This window comes from Mixophyes fleayi, chromosome 8 (genome assembly GCF_038048845.1).
Source record: "Mixophyes fleayi isolate aMixFle1 chromosome 8, aMixFle1.hap1, whole genome shotgun sequence".
NCBI lineage: Eukaryota > Metazoa > Chordata > Amphibia > Anura > Limnodynastidae > Mixophyes > Mixophyes fleayi.
In genome coordinates, this window is record NC_134409.1 from 128,759,555 (window position 1) to 128,781,247 (window position 21,693).

Consider the following 21,693-nt stretch of genomic DNA (forward strand, 5'->3'; position numbering starts at 1 on the left):
ATCAGTCTGTCCCTGATGTTTTTCCTGGAGAGAAGTGGCTTCTGTGCTGGCCTTCTTGACACCAGGCCATCCTCAAAAAGTCTTCTCCTCACTGTGCGTGCAGATGCACTCACACCTGCCTGCTGCCATTCCTGAGCAAGCTCTGCAATGGTGGTGCCTAAATCCCACAGCGGAATCTTTAGGAAACTGTCCTGGCACTTGTGCGCTCTGAAAGCTTCTATACAACTATTGAACCTCTCTCCTTGAAGTTCTTGATGATCCGATAAATGCTTGATTTAGGTGCAATGTTACTAGCAGCAATATCCTTGCCTGTGAAGCCGATTTTGTGCAATGCAATGATGACTGCACGTGTTTCCTTGCAGGTACCCATGGTTAACAGAAAAGAACAATGATTACAAGCACCACCCTCCTTCCTTTTAAAGCTTCCAGTCTGTTATTCTAACTCAATCAGCATGACAGAGTGATCTCCAGCCTTGTCCTCGTCAACACTCTCACCTGTGTTAATGAGAGAGTCACTGACCTGATGTCAGCTGGTCCTTTGGTGGCAGGGCTGAAATGCAGTGGAAATGTTGTTTTGGGGATAAAGCTCATTGTCATGGCAAAAAGGGACTTTGAAATTAATTGTAATTCATCTGATCACTCTTCATGACATTCTGGAGTATATGCAAATTGCTATCATAAAAACTGAGGCAGCAGACTTTGTGAATTATAATATTTGTGTCATTCTCAAAACTTTTGGCCATGACCGTACAAGAAAGAAAAGTCTTGTGTTATTAATAAATGCGATAGTCGCATGTTCCATACAAACTGTAATTACATAGAAACACAAATATAAATTAAATACAACTGATGTTTGCCCATTCTAATGGAAATCTTCTTTCCTACAGAAGTCCAAATGGAAATGTCAATTAATGCAAACAGATGGTTGAAACTTCATATATTATAGCAATGTTAACGTTTCAAGTACTATTAGCTAGAGGGGTCAATACATGCACAAGGGATGGACCACCTGATAGATGTATCCGCGTCTACATTAAGTCTACTTGAGTCGCAATTACTTGTACACTTCCTTTCTGTACTTGGCCTATGCCAATGAACTTTCCATTGTACCAAACATAATTTGAAATTGATCCCACCGCTCTTCCCTCCCTGTTCCATTTATATGAACCCCCAAAATTTTTAAGATATACCTTATTCATTGCAGAAATTTGCAGGTTCCTCTGGTGCCCGCAGCAATTAGAGGGTGTTTAGGTCAGCATAGCGCTTCACCAGCATTGTACAAACCCACAGGGTGAGACTTTAGATTATTATTAATCCATCTTCTACCAGGAACTCTTTCAGCATTTGAGTTTCCAACGGATTTGAAAAGTGGAGGTATTGCCTATAACAACCAATCAGATTCTAGCTGTCATTTTGTAGAATGCATTAAATAAACGATAACCAGAACCTGAGGCATGTTTGGATAGAAGTCCGTCTGCATGCTGTATCTGGTGTGAAACAGCTCTGCGCATGCTTAGGAACAGACCTTACACCAATAAACACAATTGCACGCAATCCACGTCACGTAAATGAGACTTACGGCTGCCTACGACTGGAGAGGAGGGTAGGTGGTATAAATAAATAATAGATGATGAAAAGAGTGACAGTGAGTCCAGATGAGAGTGTATTAAATATGCAATAAAATTCTCACTAGCTTTCATGTTTACTGCAACAAGGTTACAACAATCTTCTCTTTTAAAATGATTAAAAATAAAATAGCAGAACAGAAGAAGCCCCTGTATCTTTGACATGACCTTTAACACATAGCGGTAACCATAAAATGAATGGCACCAACATCATTTACAGGAAGGGATCATTGTGTTCTATATATATACATTAATGTGCTAAATGTGTTTCTGTCTACACCTCCCTGACACTAGGGGGCCAGGAATAGAGACCTATCCCCGTCTGCCTCCTATAGAAGAGCATTGGCTGGACTTCAACTTGAGTTACTGTCACTCTTACACGCTGACATGTAACGTACAGGTCGCTGAAAGCGCTTCAATGCCCACAGAACAACATTATTCCATTGTCATTTAAAGGTCAAGGATCATAGAAGATACTAAGAATGGACAAGTCTCGGTCTCATTCATTTCACTAACCAAAACTACCAAGTGGGTTGTAAGATGATACGTTAAAGTAGACAAAAGTCATTGATCAGAAATACAAGGGGTCAATTACGAAAAATAGCATTTAGTTTGCACAAGGAAGTCAAAACCCCTTAAAAAGTTCTATCAAACTATATAAACTTTGTGCACAATTAAAAAAAAAGAGTAATGCATGTTTTTACGCCTGATTGTCATGGGTAATGGTTGATTTTTAAGCCACACATGACAAATCTCCTTTATCAACATAAATACCGCCAATAAAAATTTACGTTAACGGTAGGACGCTATAGATTTTTCCAGAGGCCGGGGAAGAAAAAGCTGCAACATGATTTAACAATCAGGCACATAAAATTATCATTGCTACTTGCATAAAAAAAATTGTTAAAAATAAAATTATCTGCAACATTGGTGACGTCTACAGCTTTTTTGGGTGTTGCTTTGGAGGTACCTAAAATGTAAACCTCATACAGCAAAGGTTAAGTAGAACATGGACTATAAGGAATATTTTAGCAGTGATTAGAAGACGCGAAATAGTTAAAACAGGTGCAATTATAAGAGCGCAGTAACTTGATCACTCCTCAGCTGTCCAAATTTTATGACCATCCCTCCTCCCCCCCCCCTCCAAAAAAAAGTTTTCCCACCAATGGACTTTCTATAGTACTAAACATGATTTGAAATTGATCCCACCTCTCTCTATCCTCACCACATTCTTCCTTCCCTGCATCGGAGGAAATCGCTTCTCGCTGGCCTTCTGTGAACTAAATGGGTATTTAATTCCAGCCTTGACTTTTACTTGTGCTCTGTGGCTCTGCAGTATACACTATATGGCATATTGAGACGGTATAGTCTCGTATATATCACGCTGGACACATCTTCATAACTTCCAAATTGTGAGTAAGGCAAAAAAACATGTGATTCTGTTTAATTTAATTGTATTTTAGGACATATACAAAACAATCTAGCACACAAGAATTACGACACAGGACAACGGATATCTGGTGTGTATTGTTTATATTAATGTTATGTTTGTTTTATAAACATTACCTACCAGTAGCAATATATAAGCAGAGTGCACAGTTTGTGCTAAATATTTTTTGTAATAACTATACATAGAATAGATCTACTATCTCTATTTTCTTTGAAAAATGTTTTGGTTTTTTTGGCAACAACTCTTCATTTTAGATGTCTTACTTTGTCCATGTGAATTGTTGGATGGTATCTAAAGTTTTGTTTATATATAAATCTGTTAATTATGAAATTGCTCAGATCGTTATACATTGACTGTAAATTCTCACAATGGAATTGTATCAATTATGTTTTTAAAATATTTTTTCTTAAATTCCATCATTCACAGATTAATGAAAGCACAAGATTTAATATATTAAAGTGTAATGTTGCCTACAGGCCACCTCATTATTCAGTGATGTCAGTGGTTCCTAGTGACTTGAAAGGCATTTTAATAAATGTTGGTACAGTTCACAAAATACCTGTGTCTACCATGGGAAGTGATAGGTGCATTTTAGAGCAGCAATCCCAAATAGAGGATTTATTTATTTTATCTTTAAATAGCAAGTTAAGTAAATTTTACGCATGTGTCCTCCTACAAAATATTATGTCCTTTTCAAAAGCTCTCTGAACAAAGAAAAAGGTCTGCAAGACACTGTCACAACTCACAGCTCTCAGTATGTGATGTGATGGCAGAGGGGGGAAAAGAAGGATTTCACAGAGAAGACAGAGCTCAAAGGGGAGTTCCAAAACCTCTCTGCTCACTATATCATGTGCCACCTGACTGTGGTTGCCATGGTGATCCACAAACATAAATCATTAATAGTAGCCTGAAGAAAAAAAACAATGGAATATGGTAAATACCAGCATTCTTCTTATAGCCTGCCACAGTCATTTGTGTTTCAATTGCTGCTTTATGTGATTATTAGTATTAAGGGGACATTATCATTTTTTTTCCTCATACATACATTGTCTTATCTAACATTAGTTTTGGGTTTAATCTAATGAATATACTTTTATTTTTTTCTTCATTCAACTTGGTACATGTTTTGTTTTCTGAAGGGCGGGGTTCCTATATTAGACTCCACCCACACACAAACACAGCTGTACAGCGATTGCATGCGCCATCTGCTTTTTACTGTTAAAATGTAACCTATGGATCAGAAAGGTGTACATTAGATAAGTCTTAGAAAGTGGAGGGTGGTGATGGTGAGGTCATCCTGTCAGTACACGTCTCCCCAATCGCTCAGACAGGAAACCTCTGGGGAAAACAAAGTGTCGGTGACTTTCTGGCACATGATTACGAGTTCCTGAGAAATTAAATTGCAGCGTTTGCAGGAGCTGGTGATTGTGGAGCTCTATGTATCCAGTAGAGGCCTCAGATGCTCTCACTGGAGAACTATGCAATGTTTTATTGTGGCAGCTTGATGACAATCTGAAGGACTGGTACTGGATGCACATAGCTGGGGGTGAAGGGGGAGAGAATGTGCACCTCTGAAGAGTCTGTACTACCAAATAGAGGTCTGCACATCACACTGGGCACTAGGTACGGCTCTGCACATCACACTGGGCACTAGGTACGGCTCTGCACATCACACTAGGCACTAGGTACGGCTCTGCACATCACACTGGGCACTAGGTACGGCTCTGCACATCACACTGGGCACTAGGTACGGCTCTGCACATCACACTGGGCACTAGGTACGGCTCTGCACATCACACTGGGCACTAGGTACGGCTCTGCACATCACACTGGGCACTAGGTACGGCTCTGCACATCACACTGGGCACTAGGTACGGCTCTGCACGTCACACTGGGCACTAGGTACGGCTCTGCACGTCACACTGGGCACTAGGTACGGCTCTGCACTTCATACTGGGCACTAGGTACGGCTCTGCACATCACACTGGGCACTAAGTAGGGCTCTGCACATCACACTGGGCACTAGGTACGGCTCTGCACATCACACTGGGCACTAGGTACGGCTCTGCACATCACACTGGGCACTAGGTACGGCTCTGCACATCCCACTGGGCACTAGGTACGGCTCTGCACGTCACACTGGGCACTAGGTACGGCTCTGCACTTCATACTGGGCACTAGGTACGGCTCTGCACATCACACTGGGCACTAGGTACGGCTCTGCACATCACACTGGGCACTAGGTACGGCTCTGCACATCACACTGGGCACTAGGTACGGCTCTGCACATCACACTGGGTACTAGGTACGGCTCTGCACATCACACTGGGCACTAGGTACGACTCTGCACATCCCACTGGGCACTAGGTACGGCTCTGCACATCACACTGGGCACTAGGTACGGCTCTGCGCATCACACTGGGCACTAGGTACGGCTCTGCACTTCATACTGGGCACTAGGTACGGCTCTGCACATCACACTGGGCACTAGGTACGGCTCTGCACATCACACTGGGCACTAGGTACGGCTCTGCACATCACACTGGGCACTAGGTACGGCTCTGCACATCACACTGGGCACTAGGTACGGCTCTGCACATCACACTGGGCACTAGGTACGGCTCTGCACATCACACTGGGCACTAGGTACGGCTCTGCACATCACACTGGGCACTAGGTACGGCTCTGCACATCACAGTGTGCACTAGGTACGGCTCTGCACATCACACTGGGCACTAGGTACGGCTCTGCGCATCACACTGGGCACTAGGTACGGCTCTGCACATCACACTAGGCACTAGGTACGGCTCTGCGCATCACACTGGGCACTAGGTACGGCTCTGCACATCACACTGGGCACTAGGTACGGCTCTGCACGTCACACTGGGCACTAGGTACGGCTCTGCACGTCACACTGGGCACTAGGTACGGCTCTGCACTTCATACTGGGCACTAGGTACGGCTCTGCACATCACACTGGGCACTAGGTACGGCTCTGCGCATCACACTGGGCACTAGGTACGGCTCTGCGCATCACACTGGGCACTAGGTACGGCTCTGCGCATCACACTGGGCTCTAGGTACGGCTCTGCACATCACACTGGGCACTAGGTACGGCTCTGCACGTCACACTGGGCACTAGGTACGGCTCTGCACGTCACACTGGGCACTAGGTAAAGCTTTGCATATTACACTGGGCACTAGGTAAAGTTCTACACATCCCACTGGGCACTAGGTAAAGTTCTACACATCCCACTGGGCACTAGGTAAAGCTTTGCATATTACACCGGGCATCGGATAAGTATAATCTCAGGATCTGTTATACGTATTCAGTTGGTAAAATGTTGAAGGTTTGCCCATTTCACACCTATCAGCTGCCTATTATTCCCCACTGGCTGCTCCAATAAAACTATAAGTGAAAGTTAACAACAACGTGGATTTCTTATTAAACTGTTTTGTGGTTGCCCTGAAGTGAGACGCTCATCCGGTAAACTAAAGACTAAAATAAAATGTAGGTGAAGATTTAGACAGTCATAACTAGCTATCATGTAAATGTAAGTATCTAAACAAGGAATATATCACTAAATGTAAAATGTAGCTATTTAGCTTATTATATATGAGCGTGCATATACAGCAGGCAAAAAAACAATTCTGTGCTAAATTCTATATTATAATAACGTCCCTTTAAAATACTTTTTTTTGCAATTTCAAGAATTAAGATCTAAAGAATCCAACTGAAATATTATTCCACTGGGATATATATGTTTGAAATATCGGGATTTTCACTGGTGAGACTTGTGTAGTGTTTTTCTCTTGAGTAATGCTGCCAGTTATCATAACAATAAAACAAGTTACAGTAATGAATGGAGGATTGGCCATTAATGAAAGCTACTTGGAATTTCATGTAATCAATCAACATTTGCAGTTTGGCTTCATGCTTGGGTTACATGTGCTATGTGGAGGGAACACATACAGGCGAGTGCCAAATACTGATCTGTCACCAGCAAAAGTCACTGACATTAATGACTGTCTATGCGGACACTCAATGGCAGAGTGCTTTCATCTAAAAGGGACACTGTCATTTCAATAGAACAGAAACAAAAAATAAAAATACAAAAAATACAATTTTCCCCAAGAGTCCCTGAGACATGTACATGGTTATATGTGACCAAAATTCAGTCCTAATGTAGGGACCATTTATTTCAACCAAGAAAGCAGCACAATGGGCAACATTGTATCCATGCAAAATATATATCAAGTTTAGAATCCTTAATGCTAATTTAAACATAAGTATACATAAATTAAGAGCATCCTTTAAATAATGGCTCTAATTCATATAAATTACTGTATATTATGCTCCATAAGGGAAGGGCTGGGAAATTTTAGCCCGGGGGGGGGGGGGGGGGGCAAGACTCAACTCAGCAGACTATTAGAAACATTTTTTAAGGGAAAAAAATGAAGGTGGCCCAGTGACCCAGCCCAACGTAGCCCACTAGGGGGCAAATGCCTCCCTGCCCCCCGGCCCGGTCTGCCCCTGTCCATAGGGCACATAGAAAGAACTGAGCTTTGAGCCACTGAAAAAAAATGCATAGCTGTTGACAAGGGGTCATACAAAACTAGAATATTGTGAGATATACATACAAATGGATGCTGCCTCACTGCTGATTACCCACTTCTCCCCTTCTCTGTTAATTGATGTGGTGTCATCCAGTTGGACGCTGCCTCTGGTATATATCTGAACACATGACTGCTGCTTGTATGATTAGATACTGTCACATGTTTTGAACGAATAGTGCAACTCTATAGAAAATGGTTCTGCCTTGGGGAGGGTCAGTGGGCCATTTACATTTATTTACTTTAAGATGTTTCTAATAGGTTGCTGAGCAGATCCAGCCCCCTTCCCTTCCTAAAAGAATAAAATTTGACAGCCCTCCCCTGAGCAATGGTGTCTTGCTTGTGGCTAATGACGGCAGCATTGTAAAGTTTAATTTGGATGATAAAGTGCAGAAAAAATTTTGAGGGCAAAAAGTACATTTTATGGTCCGAAAAATATGACTCTGGCAAAATTATCAATTACTTTAGATTGCGAACTACTGATCTTAAATTGAGTACTCTCTTGTTTTTATGTAACTACCAATTTGAAAACGAGGAGTGTATCAATATCCCCTTATGATAACAAGCAGATAGTACAGGTATATATGTAGTATAATTTTAAAATACTGAGCTAGTCCAAAGTCCCATCTAATGATAATACCCAAGGTTGACTGACGGGTTTGGTTTGGTGATGCTCTAATGCCAACTATCTAGATGGAGGACTCGTTAATAATCACTATTCTCTAATTAACAAATGCATTAATTCAAATACCAATTTTGTAACAAAGGGATAGAATAAATCAGTTCATTAAGTGAATACGATCGGACCAAATAACTCAACAAAATATAATCAGTAAAAACAACTTGACATTTACAGATGAATAAACCAACTCTAAGGAAAGAGGTTAATTTAGGATAATCCATCGAGGACAAGAGATCGTAGATAGAAACCAGACAGACGTGAGTAATACAGTATAATCCCTTGCTATGAAGAAAGTATCTGTTTCCTATTAATGACAGGACCTCTACTAACAGGAGGGTAATTTGTCACGATCCTTCTAAAATTAAAAACCACTGGAAGGAAAATATCTCTCTCTATACACACACATAATATATATATATATATATATATATATATATATATATATATTATCTCATCATCATCATCATTAATTTATATAGCGGCAACATATTCCGTAGCGCTTTACAATTGGAGACAAACATAGTAAACTAATAAACAAACTATTTATTAGATTATACACAAACACACACAGAATGAATAATATATACAAGAAGTGTACGGGGTATTGGTTCATTTATAGATCAAAACAATTAAGCCTGTAACTGAACATCAAAGGTCTGAAGCTGCCTATAAACATGTGCCCCTAGCTTTATATCCACAGACGTTTGGGTTGCCTATAAAAACGTTAGTTCAAATACCACACAAACTGCATGTCATGCGAAAATGCACTTTTCCTCACAATCAGGAGGTCAATGAAGGTCAGCCCAATCCGTCTTTCCACGAAATACTATATACATATTTCGACTTTAATAATAATCTTTAGTAAATTAAATAACTGGCTGAGTGTGACAGTAATTGCAGAATCAAATGTTCCCATTGTGTCACATTAAGGTTCTACAATGTAACAGTATACGCCAGACTCTAATCCTTGGCACATACTTGTATTAAACAAGACTGCTTTACATCATACGTGGATTTGCAGGATACTAGACAGAACACTGATCTCTTGGGATTACACGTAATATTCGCCGATGATCCCAGCAAAATGCAGTCAGCTTTAAGTCATTTAAAGATAATACCACAATCTGCACTGTCCTATCTTGCAGCATATGGATGGTGTCTTAGAGGGATACGATGAGGTCTGAAACTGACCGGGTCTCATGAATTACTTTTTACCTAGTTCTGCTTTTGCATGTTTTCTTTTTACATGTTTGCTTAAGGTTTTCTGTTTTAGAATTAATGGACTCCATTATATATATATATATATATATATATATATATATATATATATATATATATATATATATATATATATATATATCTATATATATATATATATATATATATATCTATATATGTATATATATATATATATATATATATATATATATATATATATATATTGAATTGCAATCCACCCATACATTATATAGAATCAGAAGGATATCTGTAGGGCTTTTAATAGCAACTAAAGCCACCAGACATTTGTATGCATCCAATATTAGCTGAATGTTTTATTACATATGTCTGTTTACAACTGAAGTGTTTATAATTAAATCTGCACTGCAATCTAGTAAAAGACAGAGTCCTAAGAAACATGGCTTCTTGGCACACCGGCTGGGGGAGGGGCACAGCGGCTGGGGAGGGGCACAGCGGCTGGGGGAAGAGCTATACTGCACTAACAACTTTTTCTAGGTGGTACCAAAGCTTTATTTTGACAGGAATTCCGTCATTCTAGTCCTGTGCTCCCATTGGTAGCAGCCAATTTGTGGGCAGAACCAATCAATCTTCAGCCTATCAATTCACTAGGATCTAGAGACATTATTTTCACTCTAATACTGCAGAATATTAAAGTGATAAGTCGTTCACTAGGTGGGGGACGTTTATAACTAAAACTAGCTATTTACACATGTTTGGGAGTATGATAGTAAATGAGATTATTTTACAAAGTTACAAAATTGTGACATTTTCGAGGTACAGAACAGGGGCATAATGACAGCCAATCATATCGTCCCAACCACAATTTATTCTATAGATTTTCAGGTCAATAGACTGCAGAGCTGAACACCTCTTCCTAGGGCCCGATTCATTAAGGAACTTGGGCAAGAAATTGAGTAAGTTTTCTTACTTAACTTTGCTGGACAAGACCATGTTACATTGCAAGGGGTGTAAATTAGTTGATTAATATGCACATAAGTTAAATAATGGCTGTTTCTTCATGTAGCACACAAATATCAACTTTAAATTTCAGTGTACAAATAAGCTATCAAGTATTCGTGTGTTACATGAAAAAAAAAAAAAAGACAGTATTTAACTTATGTGCAAATGAATCAAATAATTTGCACCCCTTGCATTGCAACATGGTTTTAACCAGAAAACTTAAGTAAGAAATCTTACTCAATTTCTTGCCTAAGTTCCTTAATGAATCAGGCCCCTAATTCCTGAATAAAGAGCAAAAAAACGGAAACAATTTTTCACAGTAAATAATTATTGATTTTTTGCTGTCACAATTTATACCATTATATAAAGACTTTTACCAGACTCTTTAATATCGTTGGTACCAAAAAATGTCCATTTTTAGTCTACTAATTTGATGTTTCACAAATAGAACCATAATATTTAACTCATGTTATTGGTGCAATCTGCTTAACTGCTAAGCCCGTCTCGTTCATTTCTAATTAATGTATGAAGCGACTTGTGAGGCAAATCAGGTGAAATCCCCCCCGGGCCCCTCCTTATCCATCACTTTATAACTGGGGGTCTGCCAGAGAAGCAGGGTCATGCAAGTCAGCTTGGCATCGCTGCCGTCCACATTAACACTGCCCTCACTCTACCATCTGAGATCCTCCGGGCCAGAAGGAAATGATATACCCCCTGTACGGTCTTGGCACCTCTCTGGGTTTTCAGGGGGCTGAGAAGAGTGTGAAAGGGGCCTCGAGGACAGCGGTAAGGCCGCTGCAGAGATAGACGGGAAAGCAGAATTCACTTAATGTACATGATTAATGTATGTATAAAGTAACACGCAGCTGGTTTTATTTCAGGGGCAAGTTTCCTGCTTTAAGGACACGTACCTCTTTCGCAATGTCGGACAAAGACGAGTGTCAGGAGAACCCCGAGGAGTATTGTCTAGGTGATAAATTATTGCTATTAATTTTTTAGCAAAAATGCATATGTTTACATCAGAATTATGTTTTTTGATATACAGTCGTGGCCAAAAGTTTATTAGTATATTATAATTCACAAAGTCTGCTGCCTCAGATTTTATGATGGCAATTTGCATATACTCCAGAATGTCATGAAGAGTGATCAGATGAATTGCCATGACAATGAGATTTATCCCAAAAACAACATTTCCACTGCATTTCAGCCCTGTCACAAAAGAACCAGCTGACATCAGGTCAGTGATTCTCTCGTTAACACAGGTGAGAGAGTGTTGATGAGGACAAGGCTGGAGATCACTCGGTCATCAGAATAACAGACTGGAAGCTTTAAAAGGAGGGTGATGCTTGAAATCATTGTTCTTCCTCTGTTAACCATGGTTAGCTGCAAGGAAAGATGTGCAGTCGTCATTGCGTTGCGCAAAAAGGGCTTCACAGGTAAGGATATTGCTGCTAGTAATATTGCACCTAAATCAACCATTTATCGGATCATCAAGAACTTCAAGGAGAGAGGTTCAATAGTTGTGAAGAAAGGGTTCAGGGCGCACAAGAACGTCCAGCAAGCGCCAGGACCGTCTCCTAAAGTTGATTCAGCTGCGGGACCGGGGCACCACCAGTGCAGAGCTTGCTCAGGAATGGCAGCAGGCAGGTGTGAGTGCATCTGCACACACAGTGAGGTGAAGACTTTTGGAGGATGGCCTGGTGTCAAGAAGGCCAGCAAAGAAGCCATTTCTTTCCAGGAAAAACATCAAGGACAGATGGATATTCTGCAAAAGGTAAAGGGATTGGACTGCTGAGGACTGGGGTAAAGTAATTTTCTCTGATGAATCCGCTTTCTGATTGTTTGGGGCATTTGGGAAAAGCGCTAAAATCAGTCCTGTGTCATGCCAACAGTAAAACATTCTGAGACCATTCATGCGATGTGTGGGGTTGCTTCCCAGCCAAGGGAGTGAGTTCACTCACAATTTTGCCTAAGAACACAGTGATGAATAAAGAATGGTACCAAAACATCCTCCAAGAGCAACTTCTCCCAACCATCCAAGAACAGCTTGGTGATGAACAATGCCTTTTCCAGCATGATGGAGCACCTTGCCATAAGGTAAAAGTGATAACTAAGTGGCTTGGGGATCAAAACATCGAAATATTGGGTCCATGGCCAGGAAACTCCCCAGACCTTAATCCCATTGAGAACTTGTGGTCAATCCTGAAGAAGCAGGTGGACAAACAAAAACCCACAAATTCTGACAAGCTCCAAGCATTGATTAGGCAAGAATGGGCGGCCATCAGTCAGTATGTGGCCCAGAAGTTGATTGACACCATGCCAGGGCGAATTGCAGAGGTCTTCAAAAAGAAGGGTCAACACTGCAAATATTGACTCTTTGCATAAACTTAATGTAATTGTCAATATAAGCCTTTGACACTTATTAAATGCTTGTAATTTTACATCAGTATACCATAGCAACATCTGACAAACTTTGAGAAAACCAATACTTGTGTCATTCTCAAAACTTTTGCCCATGACTGTATGTATGTATGTATGTATGTATGTATATCTGGCCACTGTTAGAAATGAAAAATAATAATACACGGGCAGTAAGATGCAACACAGGACAAAATGCAAGAGCAATGACAGACAACTTAAAACACATTAGTAAAGGGATTCCTGGGGCAAGAAGCTAACAATCTAATTCAGTTAAGGGTACACAAACAGATAGTAGGTAAAAAGAAAGGCCTCTATGTAGTAGCAGCACACGTATAGCTCCTGAGCCACAGGAGGGCTCTGAATTGTTCCTTCCGAGCAATGCTCCAAACACGGAGGGTTATTCTGCGCAGAGGAGGGGAGAGAGTGGAGCTCATTCCATTTACGACTCTGCAAATCAGGAGCACAAAAATGATTTAATTTTGCAGTCTGCTATAATTTAAATTAACTGGTGCAAAAGGCACATTTAGGTTGGAGGTTTTCAGCTTCATGAGTGGACATACAGCAATTTTTTCCTGCAAAAAAGAATAGATTTTTCCTTCTACTTAGCGGTGGTCATCCTTTACTTTTGATAGGACGAATTTTGAATTCTCCAATTGCTCTTGGCAGCTTTGCTAGGAGCACTGTCACCAAAGTGAGGATATAAAAGCTTCATACACACAAAAGTGACAGACAGGAGTGAGGCATGCACCTTGAAATGTATTGAGTGCCCCTGTGCAAAAAAATAAGTAGAGCATTTATTGCAGTTCGTGAATGAACCTTAACATCTGCCAACCAGATTGCCAGATCCGACCCAATCAGACTAAATTTTGATTGTGCAGAAAGACTGTTCAAAAATGACCAACTCTGCATTGAACGTTTGGCCAACATAGGTGGTGCAATTGCTACTTACAGAGAGACGTCTGCCACAGACAAGACTTATTTAGAGACTCTAATCGCAACAGTGACACCCAAAGGCTTCAAAAGCATACTACACTACACAAAACATTTAGCAGATTTGTTCGTAGGTTTTGAATTAGTCCCAATGAGAACAGGAAGAACCCAACAACATGCATTTTCAAACAAATAATATTAAGCATTTAGCGAGCGATCAAACATGTCTTCTGCTGCTTATTATAAAGTTGATTAATATGAGCTAAACAGATCAGACATATTTATGAATAGATAAATTAGACAGAAACAAACAGATCATGTCTACTCTTATTTCCAAGCATCAAACCTGCTCGCTGTTTATTCCAGGAGGATACCATCCCGTGCAAACAGGGGAGATGCTCAACAGACAATACCAAGTCCTTCACAAAGTCGGGTGGGGCTATTTCTCCACAGTCTGGCTGTGTCGGGATCTACAGTAAGAGTCACTCACTGATTAGCACACTCTGTTAACTATTTACTAACTATTGCAGTCCTTGGTAATCCCCTTTGCTAATTTGAAATGCCATATAATGTTGATCTGAAGCTTGCACTGATGCTTATCCATAGTTTTATTTTACAGGAAGAAAAAGTATGTGGCAGTGAAAATATCAAAGAGTGGGAAAAAGTTTAATGAGGCCGCCTTGGATGAAATCTCGCTGCTAAACTGTGTAATAATTTATTAAATGAAGGTAGTTCTTGGGCACCATGGGACTAGATCGCTAGGACACAACGCTAGCCACTTACTGCAGTCATTTCTTTATAGGCACACCCATATTATAATTATTATCCTTTATCTATATCGCCCCAACATAGTACACAGGCTGTGCACGGAGGGGATCTTAATATAAATTATGTACAATGACATAAAACAAGGTAAAGATGGCCCTGCCTAATTGAGCTTACAATCTAAAGGATACAGAAGTTAGTGCAATAACGTGTGTGTGTGTGTGTGTATAGCTACGGTCACACAACAGCATGATTGGTTCGATCTTTAAGGGGAAATAGATTACCTTCCTCTTCTCTAATATCTTCATTCTGTATTCTTTGTATAAGTGACACCATATAATCCTTCGATAAACCGATGTAAATGAATAAATTGATGTTTCTTACTTATAGGTAAACGGCGCGCGCAAAAAAGAATCCCAAGGAGAAAACGTCATAGAGTTTCTACACGATTTTAAATTGATTGGAGAAAATGGGCTTCATATCCAATTACTTCTAGCGAATACCTGTACAAACAGTTCAGCTTGGTCTATTAGCCAAACCACACCCAATACTAGGAACAGTGCATCCTCTGTTTTGTTTTTTTGTAGGCCACATAATTTGGAATGCTGAAAAATGGTACGGTTTGGTGCGTTTCAAATAGATATGCCCACCAATAGAATAGAGGCCAATCCTGTTCTAAGGACATTAGAATGGTTTGGTCCAGCCCTGTTTACTGGGCAGTAAATGGTTGGCCCGACTCCGTTTAGCGGGCAGTAGAATGGTTTGGCCCAGCCCCATTTACTGGGCAGTAGAATGTTTTAGCCCAGCTCCGTTTATCGGGCATTAGAATGGTTTTGGCCCAGCCCCATTTACAGGACAGTAGAATGGTTTAGCCCAGCTCCGTTTGCTGGACAGTAGAATGGTTTGGTCCAGCCATGCACTGGACTGTAGGATGGTTTGGCCCAGCCCTGTTTACCAGACAGCAGATTGTTTAAGTTGACCACAGTTTGCATGGCCTTACCATGGTAAGCCCCACCCCTGTTACCAGGGTAACACGGGTGGGCCTGAGCAGCCTGAACAGTAATTTCTGAACAGCCTTTACACTCAGTGACCTGTATGTAGCGTAACACATTTATTCTCCTTCTCTGTTAATAACCACCTGTCAGGTATGACTGACAAGGGTCAGTAAGATCCAAGACAAACTCTGGTTCACACACTTTCATAGTAAGCAGAAGAGGATCTGCTGACCAACAGGTGGGCACAGCTCATGCCACGGTCATGCCACGCTTCTGGCCACTGCAAACATCTGCCTGTATTAATGAAAGTTTTTTTCATTTATTTATATTTTACTATTGTTGACGTTACTTAATCCCTAACTCCGCTCTACATGCGTGTCTGGTGTTTGAGCTTCTGGGACCCTCTCTCTTACACCTGATGAAGAACCACGGGTCAAACGGGCTCCCACTGAACTGTGTGAGGAGGATTCTACAGCAGGTATGTGTATAAGTGTTGTTTCTATAGGTCCAGCGAGTGCACTACACACTAACAGGGACACAGAGAATAAGTATGAGACGAGGAACGTGTACTTATGACATGAAGATAAACAAAGGATGTAGGATAGGACTGGCCTGAGGAGCATCAGTCCTACTGGAAAGGCGACGGTTGGAACAGATGAATATTAATGAATGGAAACTTTTGTGTTTGAATGAAGAAAGACCATTTATGTTTATTTCCCAGAAATACTGGACCCAGGTCCGAGTTTGCCATAATGCATACTGGGCCTGTGGCAAAGGTTGGCAGAGGTTGAGAGGCGTTTTTTTTGCGCAGTACAACAATTTATGACGGTAAATTGATTTAACTGAAGAGGGCTTAATCTAGTAGGGTTGGCTACTTTATTCTGCTTGATGATAGGACCAGCAAGCTATGATATATCCCGTGTAAAACATGTACGGCTAATGAATGTGGTCAGGCGTAGAGCACCAAAAGTTATGCCCTAATTGGCTACAATGAGTTAAATTCAGCTCTTACTGGACTGGAACATTCTAAAGACGGAATCTTTTGGTTTTCTAAAGGTACTTCAGGGTCTGAACTTTCTGCACAAGAAATGCCGCATCATCCACACGGATATTAAGCCAGAAAACATTCTTGTATGCGTAAAGGCGGACAACTTGCAGCAGTATGTGGCTGAGGCCGCGGTCTGGAGCCACAACAGAGCCAGCGACGGTGCAGTTAATGGTATGATCATGTCTGCCGATAACGCGGATCAACCTTTTTTACACTGCTCAGCAGCCATCAGCAGGGACAAGTATGTATATACCACCACGGCAAGAGCCTTAAAGCCACCTTCTCTACTGCCCATAGAACAGGCTCTTTAGCGCAAACATAGCAAATTCCCATAGATATCAGACACTTTTCTAATGCAATTTTTTAATTTTTGAAATGAAGTATTTGTTTCTCACCCCTATAAAAAAAACAACACAATCCCCCCCCCCTCCGTGTTACCTTGCTGACTTTGCACTCTGACTTTTCTGGATCATTTCAGGGGTTGATGCAAACTTCTTAACGCACCTGTTTGAAACGGGAAACGCGGACATGCTGGGCGTGAAAATTGCAGACTTGGGCAGCGCCTGTTGGACAGTAAGTGTCCATATGTATATATACTCCTGGTTTGTTGCAGGGAATTTGGGGCGTCAGCCGTCAGAATTGTAACGACGTTGTTCCATCGATGAACGAGATTTTTAGTTTAGTTTACAAATCAAATGAAACGATACGATGAGCTCTGGAACGTTAATCGTTCATCGCTGCAGTATACACACTAATGCGATATTGGGCCGAACAGCCGTTTATTGGGTGTTTGGCTCGGTAATCGGCTGAAAACCCTGCAGTGTGAACCCATGCTAACTCTTACCCTCCTGTAACATCAGACTACAGAACAGCTGCCCTCTTGCAAAAAATATAGAGCAGGGGTCCAGTTTTGGCATCTGGCACGGCTTTAAGGCCCCTATTAGAAAAATGGGAAGGTGCTATATTGCCTGCTTGTTGACTCTCCCAGAGCGTCCTGGAAACTCCCGAAATAGTGGGTGATCTTCCAGATATCCAAGTCTGGCAATTTCCCCAAAGCTGAGCAGTAATTATAAGCGGAGGCCACAGTGGACGTGCTCAGTGTCACAAAGTCCCACCCACCGCGGACTCCAAAACTGAATATTTACTAACCTCCATGCAGATTGCTCAGGATTTCTGAATGATTTTCTATATTGCAGTATAAACCCTTTTCCGAAGAAATCCAAACGCAGCAATACAGGGCACTGGAGGTCCTGCTGGGTTCTGGGTACAGCACCCCGGCTGATATATGGAGTACTGCGTGCATGGTAGGTGTTCTTTATAATTATCCTCTTACGGTTCCTTAGACACAAGTGTACTATCTAGATTTATATACAATCAACAATAATGGCAAGAAAAAATTTCAGTCTGACTTTTTACATTTGGAGGTTCTTAGAATATTACCAAATTTAGAACCTCGCACCTCAACTAAATCCACACTTCCTGTATTACAGTACTATAAGGGTCATTGGCCAGGAACCATGATGTCATCTCATAGAAGGTCTGTCTGCACCACTACGGAATGTGTGGAGAATGGGACAGTAGGGTGTAGAGAATGAGGGCCCCGGCTGGATGGGAACGAGAGATGTCCTAATGTGGACAACACCTTGAACTTTTACTGCAGTCAACAATCTATTAGTTCTAAAAAAGTGTACTAAAACCCCTTCACTAAGGCCGTGAAGTAGGTTACTAAGATAATATTGAAAAAAGGCCTCAATACATTTTTCCTAAGGTTCCCAACATTGGTCCCTAGAAAATATAGGGACTGCTTGTACCGGAGTTACTCCTGGTCTAACAGACCCTTAACAAGTCTTGTAATATCTTCCCCACTTCTACACACATGCCTAGTTAATATATTTTTGCTGGATTATTATACTTTTTTTTTTTTTTAATTAAAAGAACAATTTTTTCTCTTCATATCTGTTCTGACAGCAAACACAATTCAGCTTCCTGGATAGGAAGTATCATCCCATAATGCACGCACAGGACCTTATTTGGGGGAGAACGCAATTTTGTGACCCAAACCTTCGGCTGCATAATTGTGGTTTTAAACGTTTATATGTTTATTGTGATCACCATAGATCGCACCATGGAGGCTCCCATGCTGCCCACATCACTAGGAAGTGGGGAGGATGCGGGAGAATGCCCTGCCCCCCCGGGGGTCCGGGAGACCTACCTGGAATCTGGGAATCTCCCAGACATTCCGGGAGAGTGGGAAGTACGAGTTACACTGGTATTGTTGTGCGGATGCTCACGAGAGGCTGAAGAACACAAGCTTCAGAATTTCCAGAATGACAAGAATCGGTAGCCTGGACTACATATCACCTGTGTGCTCTTGTTGTTCGCATTGTGCTTTTAAACAAGTGTACACAAACAGATATGACATATGTGACGTCCCTGCAGCATAAATGATATGTGAAGTAACCTTACACATATAACTACATGTAATATTACAGTTTTACACTGTAAAACATAGTAGTTCTTCTATACTAAACGGCTTTAAAGACACAGCAAACATCTTACAGCGAGAGAGGGAGAGAGAATCTGTCTAAATATTTTCATGTGTATATAACACAGAAATTTGCAGCTTTCTCGTTCTTTATCATGGAGCAAGGTTAAAATAAAACTAATAATCATAATAATGATAAAATAAAACTAGCACCCCTTCCCTCTCCCACCCAATCCAGGTTCACCAGAGAGAAGCTCCATGACTCTGGTGATTGCCATACAAGTCGGGCTGTTTAGTATGCTAATTGACCAGGCCAATATGCTAAACAGCCCTGCCAGTATGTCAATCACAGCCACTGCCATCCCTCTGCTCTATGTCAGTGCTCTACATCAGTGAGAAGGACTAGTATGGACCACCAGGCTGTCAAGAGATGGATTGCTCTGCATGAAATCAGAATACCAAGGGTACTTTTGCTCTGTCCCTGTCCTATGCAAACCAGGTGACAGGTTCCCTTTAAAAGATTAAATTTCCAGGTGACAATGTCTGAAGAATAGGAACTCCCTGCAGTTTTTCCCCAGGAGGGGAAATAATAAATATCAAAATATTTCAAATAAAAAACATAAAAAATATATTGGCAGAGCAAGTAATTAAATCTAAATTTTCTTTCACAGAATGTTCTGCTTTGCTTCCTTCACTTAGTAGGCTGCAATTAAAGGATTAATCATGACTACAATATATTTTATGTATTTTATTATACAAATAACATGGTGTTTTTTTTCCACAGGCATTTGAAATGGCCACCTCTTTTTACCTTTTCAAGCCGCAAGCCGGAGAACAATTTACCAGGAATGATGGTAGGAATATACCTCTAGATAGATCTGTGACATACATCTAAAGTGCTCCTGTCATCCACGCACACTGGAGGCAGCCATTTTGTGGGCTGAAGAGAGTGCAACCTATCACTTCGCTAGTAACTTTGACATCACTGAACACTAGAGGCGGCCTTGCACACTGGCAGCAGCCATTTTGTGGTCTGAGACAAAATTCATGAGTGTAGTATGTCCATTCCCTAGGTTCAAGGTCTCATGGTTCAGTCCACAAAATGGCTGCCTCCACAATGCAAAGGCAATGGATACACTTATAAGCTTCCATCTGACATACCTCCCAACCTCAGTGGTCCCAATTTTAGGGATCTGTCCCTCGGGTGGGAACCAATGTGGGGGAAGGTGGCATCTAAATGGGCAGCTTAGTGGTGGCTACGCCATCATGGCTTTCATGTTGGGAGATATGATCTGGGCCTCTACAGAAGTGACACTTCTGCCCCACGCAGGTGGAGGAAGGTATTGCACAATATTTCTTCATGTAGAGATTCACAAGTTGGTAATAATAATCTCCTGATTTCTTTAGATCACATTGCCTGTATGATTGAACTGCTGGGTCGGATACCACCCAAAATAGCTTTTTCGGGAAAATACTCCTCAACATTTTTCAACAAGCAAGGTACGTGGATACCCTCCAAGCTGACAAATGCAATCCTCTTAGTACTCCAGTATTAATAACAGCTAGGCATCTACAGTCAGAACACTTTACTAGGTCCTGGAATGGAACGAGCTTTGGTTTTAGAATAAGCAACATGTGAAATATTGCTGCTAGCCACTATATACTCATCAGATTACTCCTGGTTGTAATCTATATTATGTAATATTATAAACAATGCCATTGAGGATAACATTATTTGTTGCTTATTGTGATTTAATTGTTTGTTAAAATGCAAACAAATCTTTAAATAGGATTAAAATAAATGTGTTGTGTTCTGATTGGAGGAATCTTAAATTTCAAATTTTAAAAACTTTATTCGTCATATCTGCAGATTCTCCAGACATGCAAATTAGCCAAATACCTGTAATTGCAATAATATACAACAATAAATAAAAAAAATCAGGCCCTCTTTAAATTGATAGAAATATCCGTTTCCTGTTAATAATATCTGTCCCCTTTACAGGCGACCTCCTGCGGATTCCGTACCTGTACCCCTGTGGTCTATACGACACTCTGGTGAACCGTCATAAATGGCAGAAGAATGAGGCGCTCGTCTTCGCCAGCTTCCTCTTACCGATGCTGGATTATACGCCAGAAAGACGAGCCACAGCTGAGAAGTGTCTTGGGCACCCGTGGTTAAAACACTGACCGGGGTGGCTGTGTGTCACTGCCTGTTTCTATTTTTATACCCGACTTCATTATTAAATATCCAATAAGCCTTAACTGTAATGGTCATTATTTTACATTATGGTAATGCTAAAATAACACATACTTGCCAACTCTCCCTGAATGTCAGGGAGACTCCCTGAAATAGGGGTGATCTCCCTCACTCCCTGAAGAGTCTGGCATTCTCCCTGATGCTGAGCCAGTACAAGACGTGGTTGGCTTCGCCATCTGTGGCATGTTCAGAAATTGTGTCCTTTGTCCATGTATTGATGCC

General features: G+C 41.1%; 1 protein-coding gene across 1 annotated transcript; it reads left to right on the forward strand.

The window, feature by feature from the left end:
* The first annotated feature begins 1,630 nt into the window (after positions 1–1,630).
* Positions 1,631–21,476, forward strand: LOC142100266 (SRSF protein kinase 3-like). Its single transcript, XM_075184197.1, has 13 exons — positions 1,631–1,645; positions 2,994–3,037; positions 11,452–11,540; positions 14,288–14,396; positions 14,541–14,628; positions 15,077–15,164; positions 16,053–16,159; positions 16,738–16,900; positions 17,208–17,302; positions 17,926–18,033; positions 19,999–20,068; positions 20,622–20,714; positions 21,217–21,476. The coding sequence occupies exons 1-13, from the start codon at positions 1,631–1,633 to the stop codon at positions 21,399–21,401; spliced, it is 1,254 nt and encodes a 417-aa protein (XP_075040298.1). The 3' UTR covers positions 21,402–21,476.
* Positions 21,477–21,693: the final 217 nt, after the last annotated feature.

What these genes read in the sequence shown, in the direction of transcription:
- LOC142100266 (XM_075184197.1), top strand. An exon ending in ATCTTCATAACTTCCAAATT is followed by an intron (nt 3,038 to 11,451) that starts GTGAGTAAGGCA and finishes GTTTTATTTCAG; the next exon opens with GGGCAAGTTTCCTGCTTTAA. An exon ending in AAATCTCGCTGCTAAACTGT is followed by an intron (nt 14,629 to 15,076) that starts GTAATAATTTAT and finishes TCTTACTTATAG; the next exon opens with GTAAACGGCGCGCGCAAAAA.